Raw genomic sequence first — 25,534 nt, forward strand, 5'->3', positions numbered from 1 at the left:
TGTGTGGCTCAATACCTGTGCAGCACAACACGCTCCTTGGACTGCTGCAGTTTGGAAATGCCATTCATGAAGTCAAATGCTCATAACAGATGTTTCAGCTTAAAGATAAATTAATTTTATTTGGCACTGTGGCCCAGCCAAATTGCACTTCTTTCAGTAGACTTCATTTTGGCAAAGCAACGAGTATCAGAAAGGACTTACCTAATGCATAAAAAAAATCTATTTAAATTTATAGACCATGCCAACAGCAATGGGGATCTGGAGCAGAGTTTGGTTAATATAGATAAACTAATGGTGGCCAGAAGGGGTAGCATACAGCAGTCATCAAGCATGCCCATGGATTTGGAAGAATCTGAAGATGAGAAGGTCATGTCCATGTTAGAAGAAGGGAGGTAAAATCTGCAGAAAGGAAAAGAGACCTAAATACGAAAGAAAATGCAGCTGTGGTAAGGGAGAGAAATATAGACAGAAGCGAGAAAGAATATATGTAGGAATGGAGCATGTGTGAGGGAATAAATGCTCCAGTGTGCTTTTTTGTTATGTTCATAACAACCTACCACTCTTGGAGGCAATTGGAGTCAGTACAGTTATATTCTAGTGTTATTATCATTAGTAGTAGTATTAAGTCAGTGAAGAATATTAATTGGACTAACAAGGCTAAGCAGGTAGGCTACAGATACTGGTATACAGGGTATCTTGAGAAAAAATTAGAACACTGCTCTTTGATACAGAACAAAGGGCGGCCTTAGCTGGGCTCCCCTTTGGAACTGATGAGGCTGTCAGGATCTTTGTCACACCTGTGACAGCAGGAGGCCTCCAGGTGCTTTAGGCTAATTTGGCCTCATCTGGCATCACTTTCAGTGATGCTCCGGGGCAATGAAGTCTGAAGAACAGGAGGCCCCAGCCCCTCTGCATTTAAGGCAGAAAGAGAGAAATTGGATTTTTTTGCTAGGTTGAGTCAGATGTAGTTTAGCCCTTGGGTAGAAGATGTGGGGTGAAACAATGTTTTCTCTGACCAGGCAGGCACATTCAGAGATGGACGCTGATGGTATTCAGGAGCTGCTTAAAATCCAGCTGGTTGGTGGTTTGTTTTAACTACAGCTAAAAGCCTGGGCAGATTACCATTGTTTGGACTGAGTGGGCAATGGAGCACTTCATCAGCATGTTCAGTGAAGGTACATCTGAACTGAAGGGCTTAGAAGAAGGATTGAAAATCCATGGAAAAAAATGGTGGGTGGGCATAAACAACAGCGACCAGATTACAAGGTACCATGTGCTTAATTAAATTCATGGGCTGTCCCATAAAGCCAAGAGAGTAAAGCCCCATCCTGGTCAGTGGGCAAAATGTTTTGTGCACTTTGGCAGCTGCTGCTGAGCTGTGTGAAGGCAAGATATGTGTGTCCATGTTCCACCTTCCATATATGCGGCTATTTTTGGAAGCTAATTAGCCCTGTTTAGGAGTGGTGTTAATGTATATTTGTGGGACACAGGATTAGAAAGCAGAAGGCCTCAGCTTGTTGGAAATCAATTTTAATATCCCTATGGCTCTGGTGGTGTGTCAATATACCATATACATGTCTTAGAGAGGCTTCTCTTCTGCAATTAAATCCTCCTGATTTACTGCAGACATTACACTCAGACTGAAAGGGCCAGGGAGGGGTTTTATTGTCAAGGAAAAAGGGGAAACCAAAAACAGTGTTCAGAAATTCCTAATCATAACTGCCTAATTCTCTTACTTTAAGAGTTATTATCAGATTGTAAGTACGTATTTGTTACTGAGACATTGACATTTGGTAGGGACAGTATTTTTTCTGGTTTGGACTGTTCTCTGCATTTTAGACTTGCAGTGTTACTTCAGCTTCTTGGCTTCTCTTCTGAATGCCAGCCCTCAAACTGAAGGGATGAATCTGTGCACTGGGATGAAACATGGCTATTGAGGTGGGCACTGAAACCTTTAAAGTAATAATAAAAAAACCCTTTTATATCTGCCTTTTACATAAAGCTTCCTCTTGTTTGCCAAACATATGGAAAGAATAAAACTGCTATGCTTTATCCAGTGGCCCACAATTTGTCTTGAATTATGGCTGCAGCCCAAGAGAGAGGAGGAAGAGAAACCCGTGTATGGGCAGGGTGGTTTTGGTAGCAGCTGGCAGGAATTCTGCCATTGTTAGGGATTGATTTGTGGGGACAGTGTTTCACTCTAGGTCTTCTAAGAACCATGTTCACTCTCCTTTCTTTCAGCCTCCAGCTTTCTCTGGAGACTGCAGCCTCCTTTTTTTAAAATATATTTCTTCCAAACTGATTTGCACTAGCTCCTGGCCAGAATACAGGATTTTCTTAAAAAGCACATGACATTTTTACACTGGTTGAATAAAGAAAAAGCTTGTGTAAAACATGCTCTACTTAGTGCACATTTAATACGTTTTTTTAAGTATTTTAAACTGAAGTAATTTTGCTGCAGTCTTGGGAAACACACAAAGCCAGGTACAACTAATCTACACAGATTAATTTTGTTCTCCAGCCCATGTCTGTGGGTTGGCAATCTTGCCATGCTTATTGATTATCAGACAAGACTACTAATCCCCTTAAGGTCATTAAGTGTACTTAATTAAAGAGCAGTTAGCAAGCTTCTCTTTACCAAGTTAATAGTGGCTGTTAAAAGTGATTTGTACATTACCAATATGGTAGCCATTAATCTAAAAGTCAATTTGTCATTTATATTTCCCAAACAAATACATTCAGCCAGTTTTGAAGGTGGCTAGAAAGTGTTCAGCATCTGTTCTTGCACTTTGTGTAAGGAACAAACTCTGTTTTCTTAAACTGTAAGGCTTAGGCTGCAGCAATTTCCACCTAATCTCATCTATATCTCACTGTCTTGTTCCACCCCGAATTGGCAGGGGGAGGAGCGGCTAAAAATCTTGGGAATATTCAGTTCTGGCAAGTTTGACCAAAGGTAAGCAAGATGGAAAAGCTCAAAGTCTTCTCTGACAGAAATCCTGAAGCTCTGTCTTTTTGACTGGTAATTGGCACAGGAGAAGTTTCAGAGAAGCTTGTCATAAAAGAAGGGGCAGGCACTGATCACTTCTCTGTGGTGACCAGTGACAGGACTCGAGGGAATGACATGAATCTGCATGAGGAGGTCTAGGGTAAATGTTAGGAAAAATTTCTTCACCCAGAAAGTGGTTGGTCACTGGAACAGGCTCCCCAGGGCAGTGGTCACAGCACCAAGGCTGACAGAGTTCAAGCTCTCAGGCATATGGTGTGACTCCTGGGGTGTCCTGTGCAGGGCCAGGAGTTGAACTTGGTCTTTGTGGGTCCCTTTCAATTCAGGATATTCTCTGATGCTATGAAAGTCAAGGAAGGAGGCTGAGGGATCAGTCAGGGTAAGTTAACAGTTAAGGAAGAGGAATCGGAGACATTGATGATATAAGAAGGAAAGTGAATACAAGACTATAGGAATCTGAATTTCATTGTGAATATCAAACTCAATTTTTTCATTACTGTATGCAAACATAAATACATAAAAGTTTCAATACAATATATTTCAAGATTAAATGTATGATCAACTACATAATATTTTCTGACTCTTAATGCATATGCAATTTGTTTTGAGAGGCATATATAGACCAAACCTTCAATACAGATCTTGCTTCACTACCAGAAACCTCTTGCTGCAATTAAAGCAAGCATTCTTTACCAGACTTTAACACATCTGTCATTTTCTCTCTCCTACAAATTTAAATATGTAATTTAAGACTGAAAGCAAATGTATCTAGAAAATGATGACCCCTCATCTGAGCTCCTTTTAGTGTGCAGGGTAGGATGAGCATTGCTCTGGGGCTGGTGATGTAGAGGTGTGGTCATTTATAACAGAATAGCTGCATCTGAGCACACCAATCCCTGCCTCAGGTACCTCTGAACAGTGCTTGGTGAGGCTCTTCTGGAGAATTGTCAGCCAGTGAGGAAAGCAGTTGCTTTCGCTGTTTGACCTGAACAGGCCACTTTGCAAGAGTGGAAAGATAAGTTCATGGGACTGGAGGAAATCTCAGGGTAGAGAACTCACCTGTAGAATATTTTAGACTTCAGAAACTTGCAAGGATAAAATGTCAGTCACAGAAGTACTGTTTTAACCCATATTAAGGCTCATTTATTTGCCTACAATATTTTATTTTTCTGCTGTATCTGAGATACATATGTATATAAGTCTTTTACAAAGATAGACCCCATGTTGTAACCTTCTTTTCCCATTAAAATATGGATTCTATACTTGCCAATGGGATAAAATTCTCATTTTGATCTCTATGATGCAAATATATCCATAAGCCAGGATAAAACATTATCTGTCCTGATCCCACAGCCACTGTCATTCTGTGATAACACCTGCATTTGAGAATTTCTTTATAATATTTTTTTTGCTTTACTAATCAAGCCTGTTTAGAAAGTTATCAGGCACCTTGACTTATGGTGAAGGTCTGTCTTTGGCAGAAGTACTGATGTATATATTTTGCCTACTCCAGTCTATCAGCAGAACTTTCTGTGATGATGTTGGAAATGAGACCTTGTTTAAAAAAAGAAAACCAACAAACCAGAACAACAAAACAAAAACCCTCAAACCCACCAAATAAATAAACACCAAATGTACCAAAAGAATTCTGCTCTAAATGAATCAGTTCTCCAATTAAATTGAAGGTTTGGCAGCACAAAAAGATAAGAAAACAAGGGCTGGGAAGAAAAAGATGGGAGAAAATTGTAGTGGAAGGGAGAAACTGTGATTTTATTATTAGTTTTTTTATTATTATTTCATGCTGCTACTGGTGCTGAGAAAATGTATATGAGTCTGTTCAGGCAAGGTGGAACAAATTGTGTGAAGCAGTGCAGTGCCCACCTGGGAACAGAAGTTTATTTTATGTGCTTAATACAAACTTAAGACTGCAACCTAGATTTTACACTTTTATTAGTTCTTTAGGTCAATTACATTAGAAAACTATAATAATTATTATTTGTGTGTAACAGCAAGAGAAGGCTTTTTAGTTGTGAGGCTGTCTTTTCTTTCTTGCTTTTTTTTTTTTTTTTTTTTTTTTTTTTTTTTTTTTTTTTTTTTTTCTTTTGGCCAAACCAGCATCTCTCCTGAAAAATCGTTTGGTTCCCACTAGGGTGCCAAGGAGAGGTTTTTCACAGCAATGGGCAAGGACAGCAACAGACTTGAGGCTCAGCTGGAGCACCTGTGCAGTCATCTTAATTTTGAAAATGTATATACTAGTAAATGACAGAGCTCCCTCCCCCAAATACATTTAATCTGGAAATTTCCAAGCAGCTTATCTGCTAACAATCTTTTAATATTCTATTTATTTATTTAATATTGTTGCTTGGGCTGCTCATATAATCAGATAAAGTTCATTAAGCCAAATTTATGATTAAATAGGATAAAACTATTTATTCTCTTTACTCAGCCTATTAATGTTATAGCTTGTGCTGACTAGATGTCGATATTTCAAATGAAGTTACTACATTTTTCAAATATCATAATTATATGAAAAAGCTATATTATCTCATTGTGAGGATTACTTTCCACTACCTTATCTGCCATAATGTCTGCACATATTGGCCTTCAGATTTCCACGTGCTGCTAACTGCAGACATTCCTCTAAGTCTCCCATCTGGTATCTGCATTAACCTCCACACAGTTTCATTTTGTTATTTTATTCCTTAAGTCATTGTTAAGGATTTAAGGGACTGTTTGTCAGGCTTTCTCATGTTCCCTTACAAAAAAAAAGTATCGAATGTTTTCTCTTTTAATTGCAACCAAATTGTTTGTGATATGAGGCTGTCAGAGTGTAAAGCAATTCCCTCATGATGCCGGAATACATTAAGGGAAGAGTATTCCTTCAAAACTCTGTTCACTAAAATGGAATTGACTTTAGCACCTATCTCAAAACTATGGATCCTTGTAGGATTCCTGGTATGGGAAAAACAGACTTTAAGGCCATCCTAAGGCAGAGTGCACTTTGCATCTCCCTCCCTTGCAGGAGCTCTGTGGTATTTGAGTGTTTTTGAGGGCAAAGCTCCTGTAGTTCAGGCTGCTACTTTTTTTTGCCAACCTTTTTCCTACTTTCAAATGTCTATGACCTTGTTTTTAGAGAGGCCTAATTAGAAGCCTCTAACAGCCGCTGCTTATTTGATTTGTGTAAATGCTGACTGCAAAAGGAAAGCCCAATTCCTCAGCCAGTCCCTATTGTCACAGGTAGCTGGCCAGTTAACTCCAGCTTCTAACGTGCTGACAGAAATCTGAACCCATCCATGTGTGGTAGAGTCCTAGAAAAGAAAAGATGATGTGACCAGCCTAATGCAAATGACACCCTCCTAGGCTGGATGCTGAAGCTCAGCCTCATTATGACATACTAGTGACCACACAGTAGCAGAAAATTTAAAAATGTGGCAGAAAAAGATGAATTTTACCCATAAAGTATTTTGTGGTAGTCCATTTGAAAAGTTCCCAAGTAGCTACAAAGGAGGAGCACAGCCTAAAAAAAAAAAAATTATTCACCCTTTTTATACTGAAATTTTCTTATAACTAAATTTCCAATTCTTTGTAAGAATTACTGTCTTAGCTCACCACCAGATTGTCTGCTGTCTTGACTCTCTTCCTATAGAAACTGGACAGTTTTCTCCTTAATGCTGACTTCTGCCTTCCCCTTCATTCCCCAGGTTTTTTAGTTTCCTGTTCTGTCAACAGCTGGTCTCAATTTCATCATCCAAAACTTCATTCCTCTAGGCAATCAGGCAAATGAATTGTCTTCATCCATGTTTAAAACAAATTCATTCTGAATTAGTCTGTGCTCCTTCAGTGTTAATTTTCCATGACTATTATAGTCATTGAGCTTTATGGCATGAACACAAGCAAGTATTAAGTTTGAGGGCTTAAATGTTTTTCAGTAAATTTTAAATTGTGGGCTACATCTTCAGCAGTGATCTGAGTCAGTAGGATTCTTCAAAGCCAAGTGCTAGGGTTTATATGATGGGGTGACAACTGTGGCATTGTGTCCTCATGCCAGTTGAAGAGCTGGCCTGTAACTAGTCAAAATAAATTACTTCAAATTATTAATATGAGCAACTAGTTAAAAAAAAATTACTTAAATTACTCAGCTATGGAACCAATAATGTTAAACGTAGCTAAGTATCACTTCAGTGTAGCCTGAGATTGGCATAAATGAGATGTTTGCTATTTTATTCTGGGATAGTTGTTTGAAAATTATTTCATATTCATTACAGTAGTAAATATTTAAATGTGAGATGCACTGAAGAATTCTGTAGTTGATTTGGAGAACCTGGGAATCTCATGCATCCATAAAGTTTGAGGATACTTCTGAGATAGAAGTAAGATGTATCTCTGACATATGACTCTTCATCTGAGGAAGTCAAGATATGAATTTTAGGGAGTCAGCACCTGAAGGGGTGTCTTGGCTCTTCCTCTGAACTATTTTCCAAAGGAACCTAATTTAAGCAGACCAAATTATTCCTCAGAAAAGCCTCACTATCTGCACTCAGTACAAAAGGCATAAAAACCTATTCATCATGTATCCAAAACTTTTATGACCTTATTCTACCTGCAATCGCTTAGCTGAAGCTTGTTTCACAGTTCTTAACATGCTCCATTTGCATACCCTGAACAATTAGGGTACTGGTAAATACTGTCAATCTTTTGCTTAATCTTTGTAGCAAAATAGAAAATGAATGTATGAAGTATTACTTCAGTCTTATGTGTAAATTTTGGGAATATAGTATTAGATAATGGAAGTATTTAATTTCTTGTCAACTTGATCCAGTTTGATTTGGTGATGAGGACGTTTTCATTGTGTGGTGCTTCTATGAAGGTAAATTCGACTCAGGATATGTGAGGAGACAGTGTAAGTGTCCAAATAAAACTGTTCCACTGAACAGATGTCTTTGTCACAGAACTTGTTGGCTTTTTAGAGAGAAGTAAAATGCTAAGAAAACATGGACTGGGTTACTTTTGTAGAGATCAGTACTCCACATCCAGGCTAAAGTATGTTGGCAACCTGTCCATGGATATTTTATTTCTATTTTCATCTGCAATACAGTCAAATAAGCACTCAGCATTTCTAGGGTGGGGGGGAGAGGGGGGCAGTTTCTATAATAAAAAGCTGGTGTTAAGTCTGACAACTTCAAAAGGAAGCCTTTCAGCATCTTTCAAGTTCCCTGTCACTGGCTATCCAGCTACTACTGTGGACCAACATACCAAACAGGGTTCAGATGGTTTCAGTGATGCTCAGTGTTTCATTTAAATTTGTAAAAACATGTCCTTTTTATCAGATCAGGGGTGTTTTGTATATGCTTTTAATAAGCAGGAGTATTTGGCTTTATGGCAACATGTGAAACAAACACCCTTGAGTCTCTGCTCCTTGTGCTATTTCAGCTCTCTTCTTATGTGCTGCTGTTGGTGCTTTAGTTCAGGCTTCCCTGATGTATCAGTGGATCCACCCTCAGGAGCTTTACATGGCAGGGAGAAGAATCCCAGCTCTTGGTTACAAGAGACTGACAGATTGGTCACGAATGCGGAAGACTAGCAGGCACTTTCTACACTCAGCCTTTACTGAAAATGCTCAAAATAAAACGACTTGGAGTTGGGGTATGGAGCAGGGGGAAGGGAAGACACTGTATCTTGTCAGTTTCTTTTTTATTCTATTTGCCTACAAGCAGTTTTCATCTCATTTGAATAGGAAAGAGCACTGGCAAGTGGAGGAGACCAAGCCTGCTACTGGAAGAAGATGTGTGTGACAATGCATGGGTTACGTGGAGCAAACATTTAATCTCAGTTCAGTTGTAGTTATCCTTTCTTTAAACAGATGCTCAGGAAAGATTATGAATCAACTTTATGGAAGCAAGCTCCACTTTCACATTACAGAACAGGAATAAATTTCAAATTGCAGATATCTGTTTTCTTCATCTTGTTAATTTCTGGACTTATTTGTGGTTAATATCTTCCTGTAAGTAAAGCCTTGGAAGGTTTTCATTGTTCCACAAAGTGAGTATGATTCTTGCATAGGGTAAAGCATCACAAAACTGACTTAGAAGAAAGGAAGAGAAGAACCATCTAAAATATCCTAAGAGGGACACTGTCTCCTGTAAGTCAGCACACTGTAGGTGGAAAGAATTCTACATCTTGACTCTGGTTTCTGTCATCTGTCATTTGACCAGGAGTCGAGTCACACTAATTTGAGAAACCGTCAAAAGAGAAAGAATTCATCTCCCAGTTAGACACAGGATTTTACTTTGACACTGAACATTTCAGTTCAACAGTTGAAATGGTAAAACAATACAGAGAAACAAATCTTAAGCTGGGTAACCTGAGTCATGCTGGAGGTCCTGAGTCAATACCCTGGGCTACCTCCAAACCCCTCAAAGGCTTGAATTGGCTTCAGGTTTTTCCAGACCACTTCTGTTGTAAGACTGCTCAGAGTTTAACCATGTCTTCCTGGATCATGACTTCCAAATGAAAATTGCTTCAGAGCTCTTCCCCTACAGATACTTATAACAAATTTATGCTCCCCAGCCCTTCTGAGTAAATTTTCTTGCAGATTTCAGTCAGGTTATTCGCATGAGACTGAAAGATGGGAGATCTGCAATGTTGAATTGTGAAGAGGAAACAAAAAAAAGTGATAGAACTATTTGTCTCAAATTTTGTTTTTCTTGATACCTAGGCAAAAAATGCCTTATACTGTATGTAAGTTGAGAAGGGTGGATCTGAACCATGAACTTTCCTTTAATATGCTAAACTATCACATATTTACAGGATATCTCCTTCAACCTCTGCAGCAGGTTAAGGGCATATTTCATGATGGAGAAAAATGATTTCAAGACCCCAAGTGGTACAAAAGAATTAAAAGCTAGCAACAAATTTTGATGGCAAGCACTAGATTACTATCGAGATAATTGGATAAATAAGTTAAAAATTAAGTAATTCTAAAACTGAATGTAATTTCAACTGTTGGAAGATTTTAATGTAGGTAACAAGTGTCAAAAGGCTGGATGTACAGTGAAATGTTTAGAAAACAAACCATGAATTACATATCAGGGATTTATATAACTAAGTGAATTTTGAGTAATTTTCAAAAAGCTTAAGGAAAATGTTTCAGGGTTTGGGTTTTTTTTCTGTAAAAAACTACTTCTTGAATAATTTGTAGAGATTAATGGAAAAATAATTGCTTTTAAAAAAAATTAATTTCAAAAAAAACCAGTGTGTATGCAAAGAACTTCTGGAATCTAGTTTAAAGACTGGGAAGTAAATTGCACCTTTAAAATATGCAAATAAGGTGTTTCATTAATAGTCATCCTGGCCCTGAAAACTGGACTGTAATATGAGCCCACTTTCTCATTTACACTGTTATCCTCATGTTATGCTGATATGCTGGTATCTTTAGTGTTACCTGGTAAAATTTGTATTAAAAATTAACATCAAGTGTGTGGATGAATCAGTAATTACTTGTCTCTGTCCCAAACATCCAAACGCTCGGAAGGCATACAGATGTTTGTGTGATTTTTGTCAAGGTGTCCTTGAATGAGAGGATTTAAACCTCGACAGTGTTGCCTGGGCTCAAGCCAAGTCATGTGTCCTCATTGGTCTTGAGGCTTTTCCTGTGAATGCAGCTGTCACTCTCCTCTGCAGAGTATCCTAATGGAATGAGACTTCTCTGTCCAGTCCCTGTCTAAACCTGTGGATGTGTGGCTGAGGCTATAGGAACCCCCAGCTATTAGCACCCCTCACTTGAGCCTGATAGTTTTTCATTGCTCCAAGACCAGCTCTGCAAAAAAAAACAAAAAACAACAAAAAAAAAAAACAACCAAAAAAACCAAAACAAAAACAAAAAAAACCACCAAAACCCCCCCCCGTATTAATCATGAGATTTATAAAATTATGTATTAAGCAAATTACCTTGATTAAAAATATATACATATATCATACTTAAAATAAATGATGTGCAAGGGGATCATTGCCTGCAACATTCAAACCTTCTCTATATGCACAGGCTTCATTGTTGTGGCAATATTGATAAAGCTACATTCTCCAGTCTTCTGCTGTATCAGTAGAAGCATGTTGGTCACATACAGTTTGTTTCCCTTCCCTTAGGAGAGCTGGGGTATTAGGATTTACGTTTCCTCAGAGATTTTACAATTGGACTATGGCTGTACAAAATTGCTTGCATTTTTTGCATACTCCTGATGAAAATTGCACTGACATTTGAGTATATTCATTAGGAGGGTCATGAAAATGCAATAGTAATGGTGCAAAGTACTTCTGTTTCTCAGAAAACAAATGGAACACATTTTCCTATGGTTTTGTCTATTTAGTGATATCCTATTTATCTTACACGCACATTCTGTCCCTTTTGCTCTATTTTCTAATGTAGCTGTTAAGATCTTGGTCATCATGTCCTGTGCCTTGTCAAGGAAATATGTGTAATTACAGGTGGCCTGAGTACAGCCAAGGAGGATGTATCAAGGCTGAATTCTGCCTCCTTTTCCATAAATGATATAACTAATTTAGGTGTCTTACTCTGCCTTTGCTAGTAGTTTTTGAATTCTCTGGGTCTCTTTCCCTCTAAAGTTTCTGGGAAGGAGAAAGACACCAGGAAGCAGGATATCCTAGAAAGTCATGCCTCACTCTACATAAGTGCTTGAAAAACTGCCATGAGCCCTGGCCTTAGAAGGAGACTTTAAAGATCAAATAAATGCACAACCTGGGATATGTTTCCTCAAAGCAAACTGAGACCATCTAAAAACTTGCCACATTTAGAATGGATGATCCTGTTCTTGCCAATATCTTTGTACCCAATTTTGGCACTCATTTGACTCCTTGGTGAGTGGATTCAATCTGCTAAATCCTCTGGGCGGAGTGGGACTGCCCATTTGGGCAGCAGTAAGCTCTTAGATTCATTCTGCTGCATCCTCTACCAGCACCCTTTCCTTCTGATTATCCTGACATGCTTCCTATGCTGTGTTCTTGTCTCCCACTGGCATTGCTTATCAAACCTTCTGGATCTACCTTTATTCAACTAGAATGCAGCTAAATCACCCTTTCCTCACAGAGCTGCTCCACTGGCAGTTTTGTAGACAAAAACAAAAGGTCTGTTTCATCTGCAGCCACTTTCCTTACTGTGGGAGGCTTCTCTGCTTCCATGTGCTGTGACCCAGCACTTGAAAGGAATTTCTAATCTTACCCTTTAGAGCATCTTCACCAGTAAAGATGTAAATCCATAATTCCTTGCTGCAACTATTAGTGTGTATTTTCATGCTGTTAATCCAATTTCTATTTTAGTTGATCATATAGAAGACTTATAAAGTGCAGGGTCCTACTATCAATTTTCTTTTGCCATGGGGTATTAATTACTGACTGCCCTCTAACATTTCACAGGACCGGTCCATTAGAGCATTTGGCCGTGATATTATACTTCCAATTTTTGACTTTTAATAGTAGACCTTTTTGTTCATAGTTGAAACTAGATTTACTGCTAAGTTAAGCAGTTTCTTGAACTTCAGAAAAAAGGGTTGGTTTTGACATTTGACAGTTAAACTCAGAAATTTGATAATTCTTTGGCAATTTGTTCCTTTCTGCATATGTCATGGTACTTCACTAAATTCAGCATCAACCTTCTCAATCTGTAGGTAAGGAAACTAAAATATAGACATGAAGTTACTCATTTTTAGCTCTGATTAGAACTTAGATTTTCTGACTGCTTTGTTTCTTCTTTGAATAGGTTCCCTTAACCTAGCATCTGAATTTTATTGTTTTGTCTTTTTTTTTTTTTTTTTACCTAGCCTATACTTATGCTACAATTCTAAAAAACTATGAAATCCCACAACAACACACACCAAGGCTCCTCAGAATTTATGGTATAGATTAAGGTGCACAAAATATCTTAAAGCAAAAATGTGCATGCAATTACAGGAGATGGACTTGTTAAAGATAACTGGGAACAATGAACACCTCAAAGTTAGGGTGGTGAATCCTGTTAGTATGTTACACAGGTAGAAGTTTAACAAGCTCAACTCAGTGGTTCTGGGGAAACCTCTGTCTCTTTGAATGTAACACAGTTTTTAAAATATTCTCAGAATAAGAAGGGGCCAGGAGCAGAGGAATCACTACTTTAAAGAAAATGATGCTTCTACAGGCACTGCATGCCTTTGAAAGATGGCACATAATATAGTGGGGGAAACTTTGGAGGGAAACAGTGGGGATGGAACAGTTCTTGCTCTGTATCAGTCTGAAGTGGAGAGAGGACCTGATTTCAGCTGCATGATGTTCCCCAGGGAGCCATGTCCTTCTAGGGATGAGAGACTAAATGGGTCCTGGTGGCTGGAAATGATTTGAAGAGCTGTTCCTTGAGAGGGCAATCTGCACCGTGATGGCACAGGGGAGCTGAAAAGGGGTGGGAGGAAGGGAAGAAAACAGGCCTACACCCAACTTGTTTATGCAGATGTGGAGACAGCAGCAGCTCCTCCCCTGTGTTGCTGCTCATCAAGGATCTCATTGGTGAAGCAGGAAGGATTTAATTGCTCCTCCTGGCATGGGGAGACCTTCAGTGTGTCTTTGGTGTAGAGGAAAGGAGGGGATTCTGCTCTGGAGATGATGAAGCTCTTGGTTCATCATTGCTGGGTCTGCTAATCCAGGAGCTAAGCAAAGCAGAGCAATAACCAGTTTATAGCTCTGGAGTGCTTCCTTCAGGTTTCTCCCTCGTGGCATATAGAAGAAAGAGAACCTGCGAGAAGAAAAAGGATTTGCCACAAACGTTGGAGAACTTTGGACTGAAGTAATTTCAGGTGGAAGCTTTCAGAGGAAAGGGAAAGTGAGTAAGAAGAGAGAGGGTAAGCTAAAGGTCAGAGTATTTGAGATGTCTGCGCTATGAAGGAGAGGGATACATTGAAAAGCAGAAGAAATGGGTGGGAAATAAGTATTCTGAGGGCAGAGGATGATAAAAGATTGAGGAACTTGATGCTTGTTGAAGAGTTAGTCTGAATAGAAAGTGATCAGATCCTTACAGGACCAAATAGGAGGAGATGTTTGGGGAAGGAGCACATTCTTGAGAATGATAAATATGACTTAATTTGCTGTAGTGATTTGCAAGAAGCAACAAGAGGGACTCTGAAATAGATGTGAACTTAGAAGATGAAGGAGAAGGACATAATTGCAGGGGTTTTGACAAAAAGATATTATAAAGATAGGCATTTTGAGAATAGTGAAATAGTAATTTGCAACGAAAAAAAACCCCAGAAGTTGAACATTTATAGGAGGAAATTATTATGCTCATGTTGTATGATATAGCCTTCAATTGAAAGCCAGACTCATCTGTCTTCAGAAAAATGCCTAATTGTTTGATATTTGGACAAATACTAATTTAACTTTTCAACATGTGGAGGAGATTTGGGGTCTTTTTTTTTTTTTTGTTTGGCATTTTTTGGTTTGGTTTTCTTTTTTCTTTTTTTGTTTTGTTGTTTGTTCGTTTGCTTAATTTTTTACAAAGCACAGGACATCTTTGAAAATAAGGGAAGGATCTTTAGAAGAAATGTTACCTTTGGTGAATGTGTCTGCAATATCTCAGGTGTAAGTCTCTTCACAGAAGTTTTGATTGCTGGCTGCTCTTCCTAGCACCCATAAAACAAGGGAGTATAACAGAAGGTCTAAAGGAAAATGAAGAGTAGAGGCAAGGATTTGATTGAGACTCTGGAAGAAGGTGTTGATGATGAAAACAGAACACTGATTAATTAGGTACAGATAATATATCTAAAGGTTGAAGGCCACAGACTAGATTGAAGAACGTGGGGGGTTTTGTTTGTTATGTGGCAATTTTTTTTTTTTAAGAATGGACTAATAAAAAAGAAATTGTTTCTTGGACACATCCTGTGCTGGTACCTGCCAGGAAAGTATATGACGGCTTGAGGTGTGAGGAGGTGTGGAGGAAATAACAGACGCTGTGAGGAAAGAAAATGTCAATTATCAGAGCCCAAGTGCTCCAGCTGTATGGGATGGCCTTTCCTGCGTGGACAGGTCATTATTACAGCCTATGATAGTCATTGAAAAGGAACTCTGGGAAAAGAAATCCTTGCAGAGGTTTCCTTTCTCTGGATTTACTACAGGGAGATGTATGCTCTGGTGCAGTATTTTCATGTGAAGGAAGCCTGTAAAGCTTGTTGCCTAAAAGAGTCTTTTGTTTCTGCCTTTCTAGTAACAAAGAAAGTTTTTGGTGCTAAAATAAGTGGTGTGATGTACTGTACTTCTAAAGCTGTTAAAAGGCTCTTAACAGCTCCATAAAATACTTGCCGCCTCCTCCTGCGCTTTCAGAAAAGTTTACTCCAATATTTATTTTGCTGGCTTATACAGAATTTCCTCCCCTTTAAAACATAAGTTGTTAATTATTTTTGAGTTGTCATGATCAACTCCCCTCCAGCTATTAAAATGTACTTGCATTGTAGTTTTATTACTGCTTGCAAAATATTGGAAAAAAGAAATTGCTAGACAGTTGAATTTGAAATATACATATTGACTTGGCAATGCAAATTGATCTTTTATGTTAATTTTCTGCAAATATTCAAATGGTGGAGTTTTACGGGAAAAAGCACTCATAAAAGAAAGTCGTTATGAATATTCACTGAAAGTGAATCTTGAATGGTACACTTGAGCCTAATGTTTGAAAGTCATGCTGTGTGAGCTAGTTTACATAGGTCACTTCAGACTATAGCAAAAATTGCAGCATTCAACTAATCAGCACTACACAAATCTGAGCTAATATTGGTTTTAAGGGGGTTTCAGAACATGATACAAAAGCAAGCTTACAATACACTGCAAAATTCTGCATTTTTTCAGAACTTTTTATGAACAGAAGACAAGGCAAAATTGATGAACAAACTAAGTGTCAAGACTTTTCCCACCACTAACGAAAATATTTAAAAGCAATTGTTAAGGTGCAGAACACCCATGGTGTTTTAGGAGAGAAATAATTACCTGAAATTCTACCTCAGTCATCCCAAGAATTATGATTCTAGGAAATTATTTTAAATTATAAATTGTCATTGCATTGCGTAAGTATAAAACACACACATGCAATTTTGCCTTGTTTGTGCACACTAGCTTTGTACAATTGTAGTTTTGAGTGAGTGTAATGCTGCATTCCCTTCATTCTCTTACATTTTCTTTCTACCAGAGGATCATTGTTACAAAGTTAAACACATTGAAATTTGGCAATGGTTGTGTTAAGCTTGCCTTTTATGCAAACTCAATTAGCCCCTGTGGTTTTACCATCTTCAATAAGATGTTCTACTGAGCATGTAAAAATAGGTAAGTTTGAGGGCTTATAACTGATTTCAGGAAGATGGTTTCTCATATAAAAGTTTGCTTCAGAGCATTCAATGTTTAGACATGTGGTCTTCAAATTTTCTAGTCAAGGCACAGGCTGCTGTATAACAAACCAGGCTGTATGGTATGGTTTCTTTTCCTCAGCAACCTGCCCTGACCTCCTAGAACCTCTGTGTGTCCTGAGACTCTCTGCTATCAGTGGATTAAGAAAACAACTGCTGTGGAAAGGGTTTTTTTGGATAATGCTATTTGCCATGGGTAGGATGTTGAATCGTTAGGATCAGGAGGCCAGTTATGTCACAACTTTCTGGTGCAGGTCAGATTCTCCAATGGCATTGGGCTTGCTTAAGGCACCCCAGGGGCTAATGAAAGCTTTCCTTCCTGATGAAATGAACAATTGTAACTAAAAGCTTGAAGCACTCAAATTATGTCACTTTCCTTGTGCCAAAAATTCTAATGCTGTTAAATGGACATAATGTATCTTTCATGAGAATTTGTTGCATCATTAATAATAGCTTGCTTTTTTTTTTTTTTTTTTTTGGCCTGGTAGAATTCTCTGTTTTTATACATATATGTGGAACAGCCTTCAAAACACTCCTGTGAATAGGGGAATAGGGACAGTATTTCCTGCAAAATCACTCTCAGGTTTTTTTTTTTGTTTGTTTGTGCTACAGTTTATGTTGCATGCCTGTTCTTGGTTGCAAAGGCTTTTGGATGCTTTCTCATCGTTTAACCTCCTGCAGGTAGTTTGTTGATTATACTCCTGATGAACAACAATGTAGTGATCATTGACCTGGGAAATTGTTGGCCTGCACTGTAGTTTTGCAAGGTTTGTACTGCTGTCTTGTGTATTTGGATGAAATATGCAAAGGGAAAAATTGTCACTTCTGCTTGTTATTTTTAGGAATAGAGGGTGTAATATGAGTCAGGGCCACTTTCCCAAACTGAGCACTATTGAAAGATGCTATAGTCTGTTTGGGAGGTGGTAAGGCTGTCAAGTATTGGTGGAATATAACAGAAAGTGCATTTTGTGGTGAATGTATCCTGACTTTCCTTTCGGACATCTGTTAGACCTGCAAGGATTCTTGGAGCAAGCCTGCTGGCTGCTAGAAAGGAATGGGAGCAAGCAAAACTTGACTTTACTTATTTATTTCTTGATTAATATTTCACAAATGCCAAGAAATGCACACAAGATGGTCTGGTGTCTTTGATTGCTTGGTAAGCTCCTACCTTTGCCAGGGGTATGTTCCATGCTCATGACTGTTCCCATTCTTTGATATCCTGAGATGGTACCTAATATCTAGGATTTTATTACCATATTTTCTGTCTTCTCTCCCGTGTGTTCTGTAAAACCTGGTTCGCTCTTGATGTGCAAAAGCTCTGGCCGTCGCACTGTCGATGGTACTGTGGTAGCACGTGGTCTGATTGTATTTATCTAGAGATGCTTTATGGGCTGAGCTCTTGCACTGTGCCTCAGACAAATGTTTTCCCCTCAGCTCTTCTGTGGTAAACAAAGTTCTTTATATTTGAATACTTTAGGGCATGTAATTCTGACAACAGAGCTACAATGCTGAATGACTACCAGAACATGAAAACACTGCAAAATGACTGATAACATTTCAGCAGGAATTACTATTTATCTTTTATGACCCTAGGAAAAAGATCTGTATTAAAGCAGAGATGTTCCAGGAACGGTCAAGGAACTTGTTTGATATGGGATGAAGGGCTTGTTAAAATGCATTAATAGTTATGACAGAGGATGATTTCTTAGCAGTTGTATATGTTGCCAAAGAATTTTGTTGCTATGTAGCCAGTAAAAGTCCAAATATGCTAAGGTGACAAGTTACTGGGGGCAATAGCAACAAAACTGTAGGGAAATATACCAGCCAGGTTGCAGCTCATGCAACTTCCAGGGTACAGATAAAATTGATAAGATGCTTCCTATATCCTCAGGGGACGTATTAATTAGTGCTTCTCTGTCCAGAAACACGCGTAAACAACCCGCTGCTGCTCATGCTTAGCTCACCGACGACACCTTTGCAGCTTGCTTGTGCCCGCTGCGCAGAGCGCTACCAAAGGGAGAAACGGAATGCGGGAAAAACGCACCCGAGGATGCTCCTCCGCTGCGCAGTGTGCCTGTGGAAAGCAAGCCCAGCGCGGCGGCCCTGTGCTGTGAAGCGGAGTGGAGCGGCGTGTCCCGTCGCTGTCCCGTCGCTGTCCCGGCGTGTCCCGGCGCTGTCCCGGCGTGTCCCGGCGCTCCGCTCCCTCCCGCCCGAGCGCGGCGCTGCCGCTTTAACGCGCGGCGCGGCCCGGGGCGGGGAAGGCCGCGGCGTTGCCGGGCGACGGCGGCGTCGCCGCGGGCAGCGCCGAGCTCCGCTGGCCCCGCTGGCTGCGCGCCGCTCCCGGCCGGGCGATAGCGCTAAAGCAGCCCTGCTGCCGCTGCCCCGGCCCGGTGCGCCCCGGCGCTGGCGCTCGCTGTTAGAAAAAGCTCCACACGGGACAGATGGGGAACGTGGTTTTAATCAGCTTTGCCGAGCGCTGAGAGGAGCAGCCGGCGTGAGGTGGGCGGCGGGGTAAGGCACGAGGGAACGGTAGGAACACCGCTCCTGGCTCCCCGGGGAGCGGGGATGTCCCTCGGGAATAGCGCGGTGGGGATGGCAGCTGCCAGGGAGCGGTGCAAGGCTGAGGTAAGCGCCGGGAGGCTGTTGGTGTGAGGTCCAGCAACTCGCCCGAAACCCTCAGCAGAGACTTTCAGAGGCCCAAGTTGCGTGCCCCGGTTTGCTGCCGTGTCCCGTATTATTTACTGTGACACACAAAGCCAGGTGACGCGACAGATCCGGGATAAACTCCGCTCGGCCATGAGCCTGCGCGCCCTCGAGCCGGCCTAATCCCGTGGCTTTGGCTCAGAGAAATGTGTCATTCCCAGCCGGCAAGGGTGTGCAGGTGGGCCTGCTGGGTGGAATCTGGACGAAGAATTCAAACTCTTGAAATCCCTAACCGGGAATCATCTCTGGTGCAAAAAAGCAGATTCCTCCTATGGATTGTGATGTTTTCTCTGGTTTGCAGATCCCGGCTGTCACCCACGCGTGTTTCGCTGGCCAGAAGACGTAGATGTCCCTTGTGACTGAGTCCTTGCATGGGCGTTTTGAGGATGAAACGCTACATAAACTCTTAAAGCACAGCACCTGAGGACATTGCTACTGACATGGACATCATTATTTATTTACATTTGCTTTAATCAGGAGGAGCTTTTTCGTAAACATGAATTGCCGGGCTCTTTCCTTGAGATGTCGTTTCTTGTTTCATGCTATTGAAACATTAATCTTAACTTATTATGACTCCTTTGTGTTGGTCAGCTCTCAGGGACATTTCCCTAGGCTTGAAAATGTGGGAGCTTTCAAGAATGTGTCAATCGTGCCAACTCAAGCCACTTGTGGGCTGCCAGACCGAAGTACTTTTTGTCATAGCTCAGTGGCTGTTCAAAGTATTATATCCTGCACTCAAAGGTTTTGTGTTCAGGAATGTCCATATAGGTCATCACCTTCGTCCTACAAACAGCTTCTTTCAGAAGGCCTTGGTACCTGTATCACAGAGGACAAGAGGGACTTGCATCCAGTGTCCTCCAGCAATGCTTCCAGTTTTATTTTTCATAATCACAAGGATTGCTTCTCTACTCCCCGTCTTCCAAGGCTTGGAGCTTCATTTACGTTAACTGTATGGTTGAAACCTGAGCAAGAAGGTGTAATGTAAGTAGTATTGACGGTGTTTACTTTCCTGGTGCTCTTAAAAAAATTGATCATTGTAGTCACAGTCATTATTAGCAAGCTCTTTAAACTTTTAAAACTTTGGTGGGAAACTGTGACGTATATAGAGCTGTATTTAGGTTAGGGTCTTCCCAGATGTCAAGACAAGCAGCTGCAGTTTCAGTGGCATTGACTCAGATGATAGTCCAATGGCTTTCAGTGTTCTGAGCTATTCATACATAATGTGTATGTGTTTTCTCAAAAAGAGAAATTTGTATTTCCAATTCACATTCCTTCTAAAAGCTGCTAGAAAATTACGTTGTCACAGGGTTGTGCTGTTGCTGCTTTCAGGATGGAAAAATATTATCTAAGATGTTAAGACTTCTCCAACACAAATTTGTCTTAAAAACAAACCCAGAAAGCCACCAAAATATATGTTTTGGACATGTAGAAAAGAAGTCATAGTGTTCCTGGAAGATCTGGGGAATGTTGCCTGACTGGCAGACTGTGTTGCTGCTTTAACAAATGATTCCACTATTTAAACTGCTTGTGAAATTTCACTAGGTGCTCAGAAAATAGATGTGGCTAAACATGTTCCCTCTCCTGTTTGCCTACATGTTGCATTTTGAGGAAATACTATTGTTAGAAGTGACCTTTCAGCTTGACTGAGCCTTACTATAATGAAAAACCTGCTTTTTGAAAAATGCATCCCAGATCCTGCAAAAAAAAGTTCTGTCATCTATCACAAAATGCAGAGCCTCCTACTCTTTCTTACTTTCCTTTAACAGAAAGCACAAAGAGTATAGTTTGTTCCTTTGGACGACATGCCACAAATTATTTTATACTTGTATTCATAACTTATTCTTAGAATATAGCTCATGATCTGCCTTGTTGAGGCGTTCTTGATACTTACTTTGCATGCTGATGTGAAATAATCACTTGTCTAAGTATAGCAAAGTCATTAGAAAAAATAGAAATATTTAAAATCATAATGTAAAATTATAGTATGTTTTATGCAGTGATAATTACCTCAAAAAACTTGACCTAACTGTCGAATTTGTGGTTATGGAGTGGAAATAAATTATATTTGCAGAGCAAAAGGGACTTCAGCGCTGAACTTAAATAATTTCATCTGGTGGTATGTGTAAAGGCATCTCTGGAACTTTGGATATGGTTTTCTATATAATGATTGAATCTTGAACGTCAGAGAGTCCATTTCTGGTGTGTTCCCATGCCATGAATTCCTGTCCAGGCACATGTAGGCTCATCAGAGTCTCCTTCAGCAGAGCACATGCCTAACTTGGAGCAGAAGCATCCTGCTAATTTCCAAGCAAGCTGTTGCAGCAATGTGTTGAGTGAGATCTGTGAAAGTCTTTTGTCAATGGGATAGGCTTTGATGCACGAAGCCTAAAACAATGAAATGTTATGTCCTTAGTCTCAAATGATTAAGTGCTGTGAAGAAACCAGACTCTACTGATGACTGATAAGCCATGGACTAGTGCAAAAGATTAGCTTCCAATTGCTGCTGTGTTAATAACTACATAGTGTACATATTCCTGTTCAGCAGGTTTTATAGATCGCTTTAAAATTTAAATGTTTTTATTCAGTTTTTGTAATAGATCACTTCATTCTTATGCCTTTGACACAGAAAGAATTGTGTTAATTTTTCTTTTTTCATAAAAGGAATACTGAACTCCAGTTTTGGTGGAACAGTTGTTGCACGTTAATAGCCATTGAAGCTTGACTCAGAAGGCATCTTACAAAAGAGAAATAATTTACCAGCAGACTAAGATGCTTTCCTTTTATTATGTTGGTTTAGTGAGTCCTTCAGGTTGGCAGATGAAATTTGATTTACTGGATGTCCTACATTTTGCAGTCCCTGATAGGGAATTATCCCTGTTACATGCCATTTGTGAGACCTTTTAAACCCCATTATCACAGCAGAGGAGCCTCACAGAACTGGGATGCATTCTAACAAAGTCTTTGTGTTCCCACCAAAGCATTAGGAAGATCAGCCAGAACGAGCTGCTCATTTTGCCAGTAGAATGATTGAAAGTTTAACAAGATGTTTTTTTTACTGGCAAAGTGCTCTTACATCAAGTAGAGCAGATCCCTGTGTTTTGGACATGCCATACTAATGTGTTTTTGTGCTGAATTTTATATGGTCTGTCTGTGAGAGTGTTTGCTTAGAAAAGAAGCTAGGAGTGTTGCTGCACAATATCCCATTACATCCTGTGCCATTCTTTTAGGCATGTACCCATGTAAGAGAGTAGCAGGATTTTTGTTAGAAGTTACTATGCTGGCTGAAATGAGAGAGTGATGTGAGTATTCAAGTCTGAAGGCCCTTTAAAGATTGTACATAAGAAAGGACACCAAAAACTTTCTTCATCAGTTCCATATACCAAGTTTTCTTATATGAATCTGGGAGACAATGCACTTTGACACAGAGAGGAGAGTCAGGTCATGTTACAGATTTATTTGAAGTCCTGATGTTCTTCTAAGATGTTTAGTAGAGATATTTATAGGCATGCTTTTAAGTCACTGCATATTGGAAATACTGAAGAAAAGCAAGAGTGAGAAAGCATTGACATTTGTACTCCAGTCTTTAAATTTTCTTTCTCTTTAGGTGGTAAGCGGGCAGAGTTCTTGCCCCTGAGTTTCATTCTAGCCTCATGCTTCCTCTCTTGCTGCATGTATTCATCAGTTCATGTAATTGCCTTCAGTAAGCCTGTGTGTAGCCTGTATGTAAGCATTAGCACAATATAGGAAAATGTGTATGATGATAGCCCTTCACAATGGAATAGGATAAGAATATGGGTACAAGCTTTGCATATGTGAGTAACCATGACAGACAGCTTATATCAATGTAGTGCGAACTGGAGCAAGTTCAGATGCCCAGAAGATATTGATGGTGGCAAGAAGTGAGCTGAGACCTTTTACAAGCAAAAGGTTCAGCAGGAATGGCCTGATTGTGAAGTGAGTAGCACATAGAATTTTTTCGACTTTATTTATCTAAGGGACTAAAATAATTTAGTACTACTTATTATCCATTCAGATGTTTTACATTAGGAATTAGACTAAAAAGGGCATCTGATTTTGAAGCAGTGCAGATGTTCCCATTTGCTCCGGTTAATGTGTGGGCAGCACCAGTGCAGCCACGTTAGATTCTCTAGAATATTTTTCTCTTTGAAAGCTAACTGAGTGGATTTGTGTTATTGGCTTTTTTTCCAATCCAACCCCACTGAGATATATGTAGTCAGGTATTGGCTCTGTGGGACTGCAGGTTACCAGAAGTTGAAGACTTCACAAAGAATAGTGACTTCTCTCTGTAATCATGGCTGGAATGGAAAATCAAGCTCAGAGTCAGAAGTAATGCCTCTTCCTATTTCACCTATATTACAGCTAGTTTGGATTTTTTCTTTTTTTTTTTTCCTTCCCTCTCTTCTCTTTTCCCTCTCGATTTTCCTCTTTTACTGGTAAGTCACAATTCACATTTGTTCTTTCCAGTTTTCAAAGTGATGTACATCAAGGTCGCTTCCCTTCTTAAAGTCATGACACCTTTGGGGATAAAAACAATGTGGGGATGTTTGTTTTAGATAAGTAAAATAAACAAAACCCTGGATTATCCAATTATTGTTTATCCAGGAACTGGGTAAATCCAGTTCCTAAATATTTTGCTACTTAGCTGAGCCTTCCTTCACATTTATTATCTAACAAAACTAGCATGTTTACAAGCAAACAAAATATTGAAAAGACCAGTGGACAATTTATTAAGAAATGTGGTTTTAGTAAGTTTGGGAAAACAGAAGTCTTTATTTTGCAAGGTGTTTCATTGACAACATTGCAGCAGGCTAGAATAGTAACAGGAGGAATTAATTTTTCCTTTGATTTAAAATGAATTAGTGAATAATGGCAGTATCAAAGAACAGCCTTTTTGTTAGTTTTCTTTTATAAATGCAGAGTAGTTGAAGACGCTTATCTGTAGGGTTTTCTGGGGGTTTTTTTTGTCTCTGAAATATGGGTAAGAAAATACTAATCTCATACAAATTTTATATGCTTCCCTCTTGTGACCTAGTGCACTAATTTAGTCTGGTGAAACTGTTAAAATACTTGACTTTTCATGGGTTAGTATATTGAGAACTGGTTTTTTCAAGCAGCTCAAATGCGAAGGGTAAAACTTTATAATTTTTTACTGTATTTATGATTGCTTTAATAAAATACATAGTTGTTACACAAGCATATGGAGCCTGTGTTTCTCAGGACTCTTGACATCATGGTGATTGGATTGGCAAAAACATTTCAGCAACTTAAAATGAAAACTAGGTTGCTGTGGATGGTATTCTCTGTACCTTATTGTTGCATTGTTGCATTTGCTATTGATGTGACTTCTTTGTGGGGAAAAAATTCCTAGTAAGTGTCTGGGTATGCTTCTTGCCTTGCTCTAGTTTCTTAGGTTAAAGAAAGACACTGCAAAGGGGAGAGTGTAGGGTAAGCTGCTATTAGGGCTGCCTTATCTACACAGATTGGGTGGAAAGATGGAAGACTTATTAACAAAGCATGTAATTTGTACTGCTTTTTGTGGTTATATTGCATTTGCCTTGTTAGACTAAGGAAAATTAAAGTGTGCCTCCACGGGATGTACTAAGTTGCACAGCTTTGTATGAGAAGTGTGGCAGAGACTTCCACAGTTGCTGTGGTTTCTGTCATGGAAGCTTCAAGAGAGGAGGCAAACTGGACCTCTCTTTCACCCCCAAATGAGCTGGGGTTGCCAGCACTCAATAAACAGAGCAAAACACTAAAAAAACCCAACCAAAACCCCAACACAACCCAAAACCCTCACAGAATGAGAGAGAAAATACCTTTGCTAAAGTTCTTTTACACTTAGTACATCCTGTGACTTTCACTGTCACTGAGCATCTTCTCAAGAGCTGTATTTTTAATGTTTATTTTAATACATTCTGGTTAGCATCACTTTACAGGATAGCACCTTGGCAAGAATGTGTATATGTGTGTGCCTCTGACCTTATGTTGTTTTTCTTGGTTATTTCCAAAGGTGTGTGATAGAAAAGGCTATTGATGGGCAGACTGTGTTCAAACTCACAATCTCTGAGAAAGAGACCATGTTTTATTATCGCACAGTAAATGGTTTGCAGCCACCAATAAAAGTAATGACACTGGGGAGAATTCTTGTGAAGAAATGGATTCATCTTAGTGTGCAGGTGAGTAAAATAAAAATGATCTAATATTTGTTGAAATACAACATTTGTGTGAGAGTGGTATAACTGTATAAATATAAAAGAATAAATTGGGGGATGTAAATGATAACTCTTGAGTCTTGTAGGTAAAGATCTTAATTTGGAAGCTCATTTTGAGGCAATTGCTAATTTAGCACTGGAAAGAAATGCTGTGTCTGTTCTTCTGAACA

General features: G+C 39.4%; 1 protein-coding gene and 1 long non-coding RNA gene across 15 annotated transcripts in view; one reads left to right on the forward strand and one right to left on the reverse strand.

The window, feature by feature from the left end:
* The first annotated feature begins 940 nt into the window (after positions 1-940).
* The window catches only part of USH2A (usherin), a 392,736-nt gene continuing 368,142 nt past the window's right edge, over positions 941-25,534 (forward strand). For 10 of the 13 annotated variants that reach the window (XM_068185673.1, XM_068185679.1, XM_068185681.1 and 7 more), the window contains exons 1-3: positions 18,691-18,927; positions 19,433-20,112; positions 25,163-25,328. In XM_068185673.1, the coding sequence (XP_068041774.1) occupies positions 19,628-20,112; positions 25,163-25,328 (651 nt within the window). In that variant the 5' untranslated portion in view covers positions 18,691-18,927; positions 19,433-19,627. Of the gene's footprint in view, positions 1,078-1,847; positions 1,939-18,690; positions 18,940-19,169; positions 19,310-19,432; positions 20,113-25,162; positions 25,329-25,534 lie in introns of those variants that run through there. The other 3 variants (XM_068185676.1, XM_068185675.1, XM_068185677.1) reach the window with 3 other exon arrangements.
* Positions 1,581-7,062, reverse strand: LOC137471391 (uncharacterized). Of its 2 annotated transcripts, XR_010997564.1 has the most exons (3): positions 6,614-7,062; positions 4,454-4,558; positions 1,581-1,952 (listed from the first exon to the last, which is right to left on the reverse strand). It is a non-coding gene; the product is annotated as an uncharacterized lncRNA (long non-coding RNA). The 2 variants fall into 2 exon arrangements; XR_010997563.1 differs by lacking the exon at positions 1,581-1,952 and having other exon boundaries at positions 4,120-4,558.

The sequence above is a fragment of the Anomalospiza imberbis genome, chromosome 3, assembly GCF_031753505.1.
Source record: "Anomalospiza imberbis isolate Cuckoo-Finch-1a 21T00152 chromosome 3, ASM3175350v1, whole genome shotgun sequence".
NCBI classification, from domain to species: Eukaryota; Metazoa; Chordata; class Aves; order Passeriformes; family Viduidae; genus Anomalospiza; species Anomalospiza imberbis.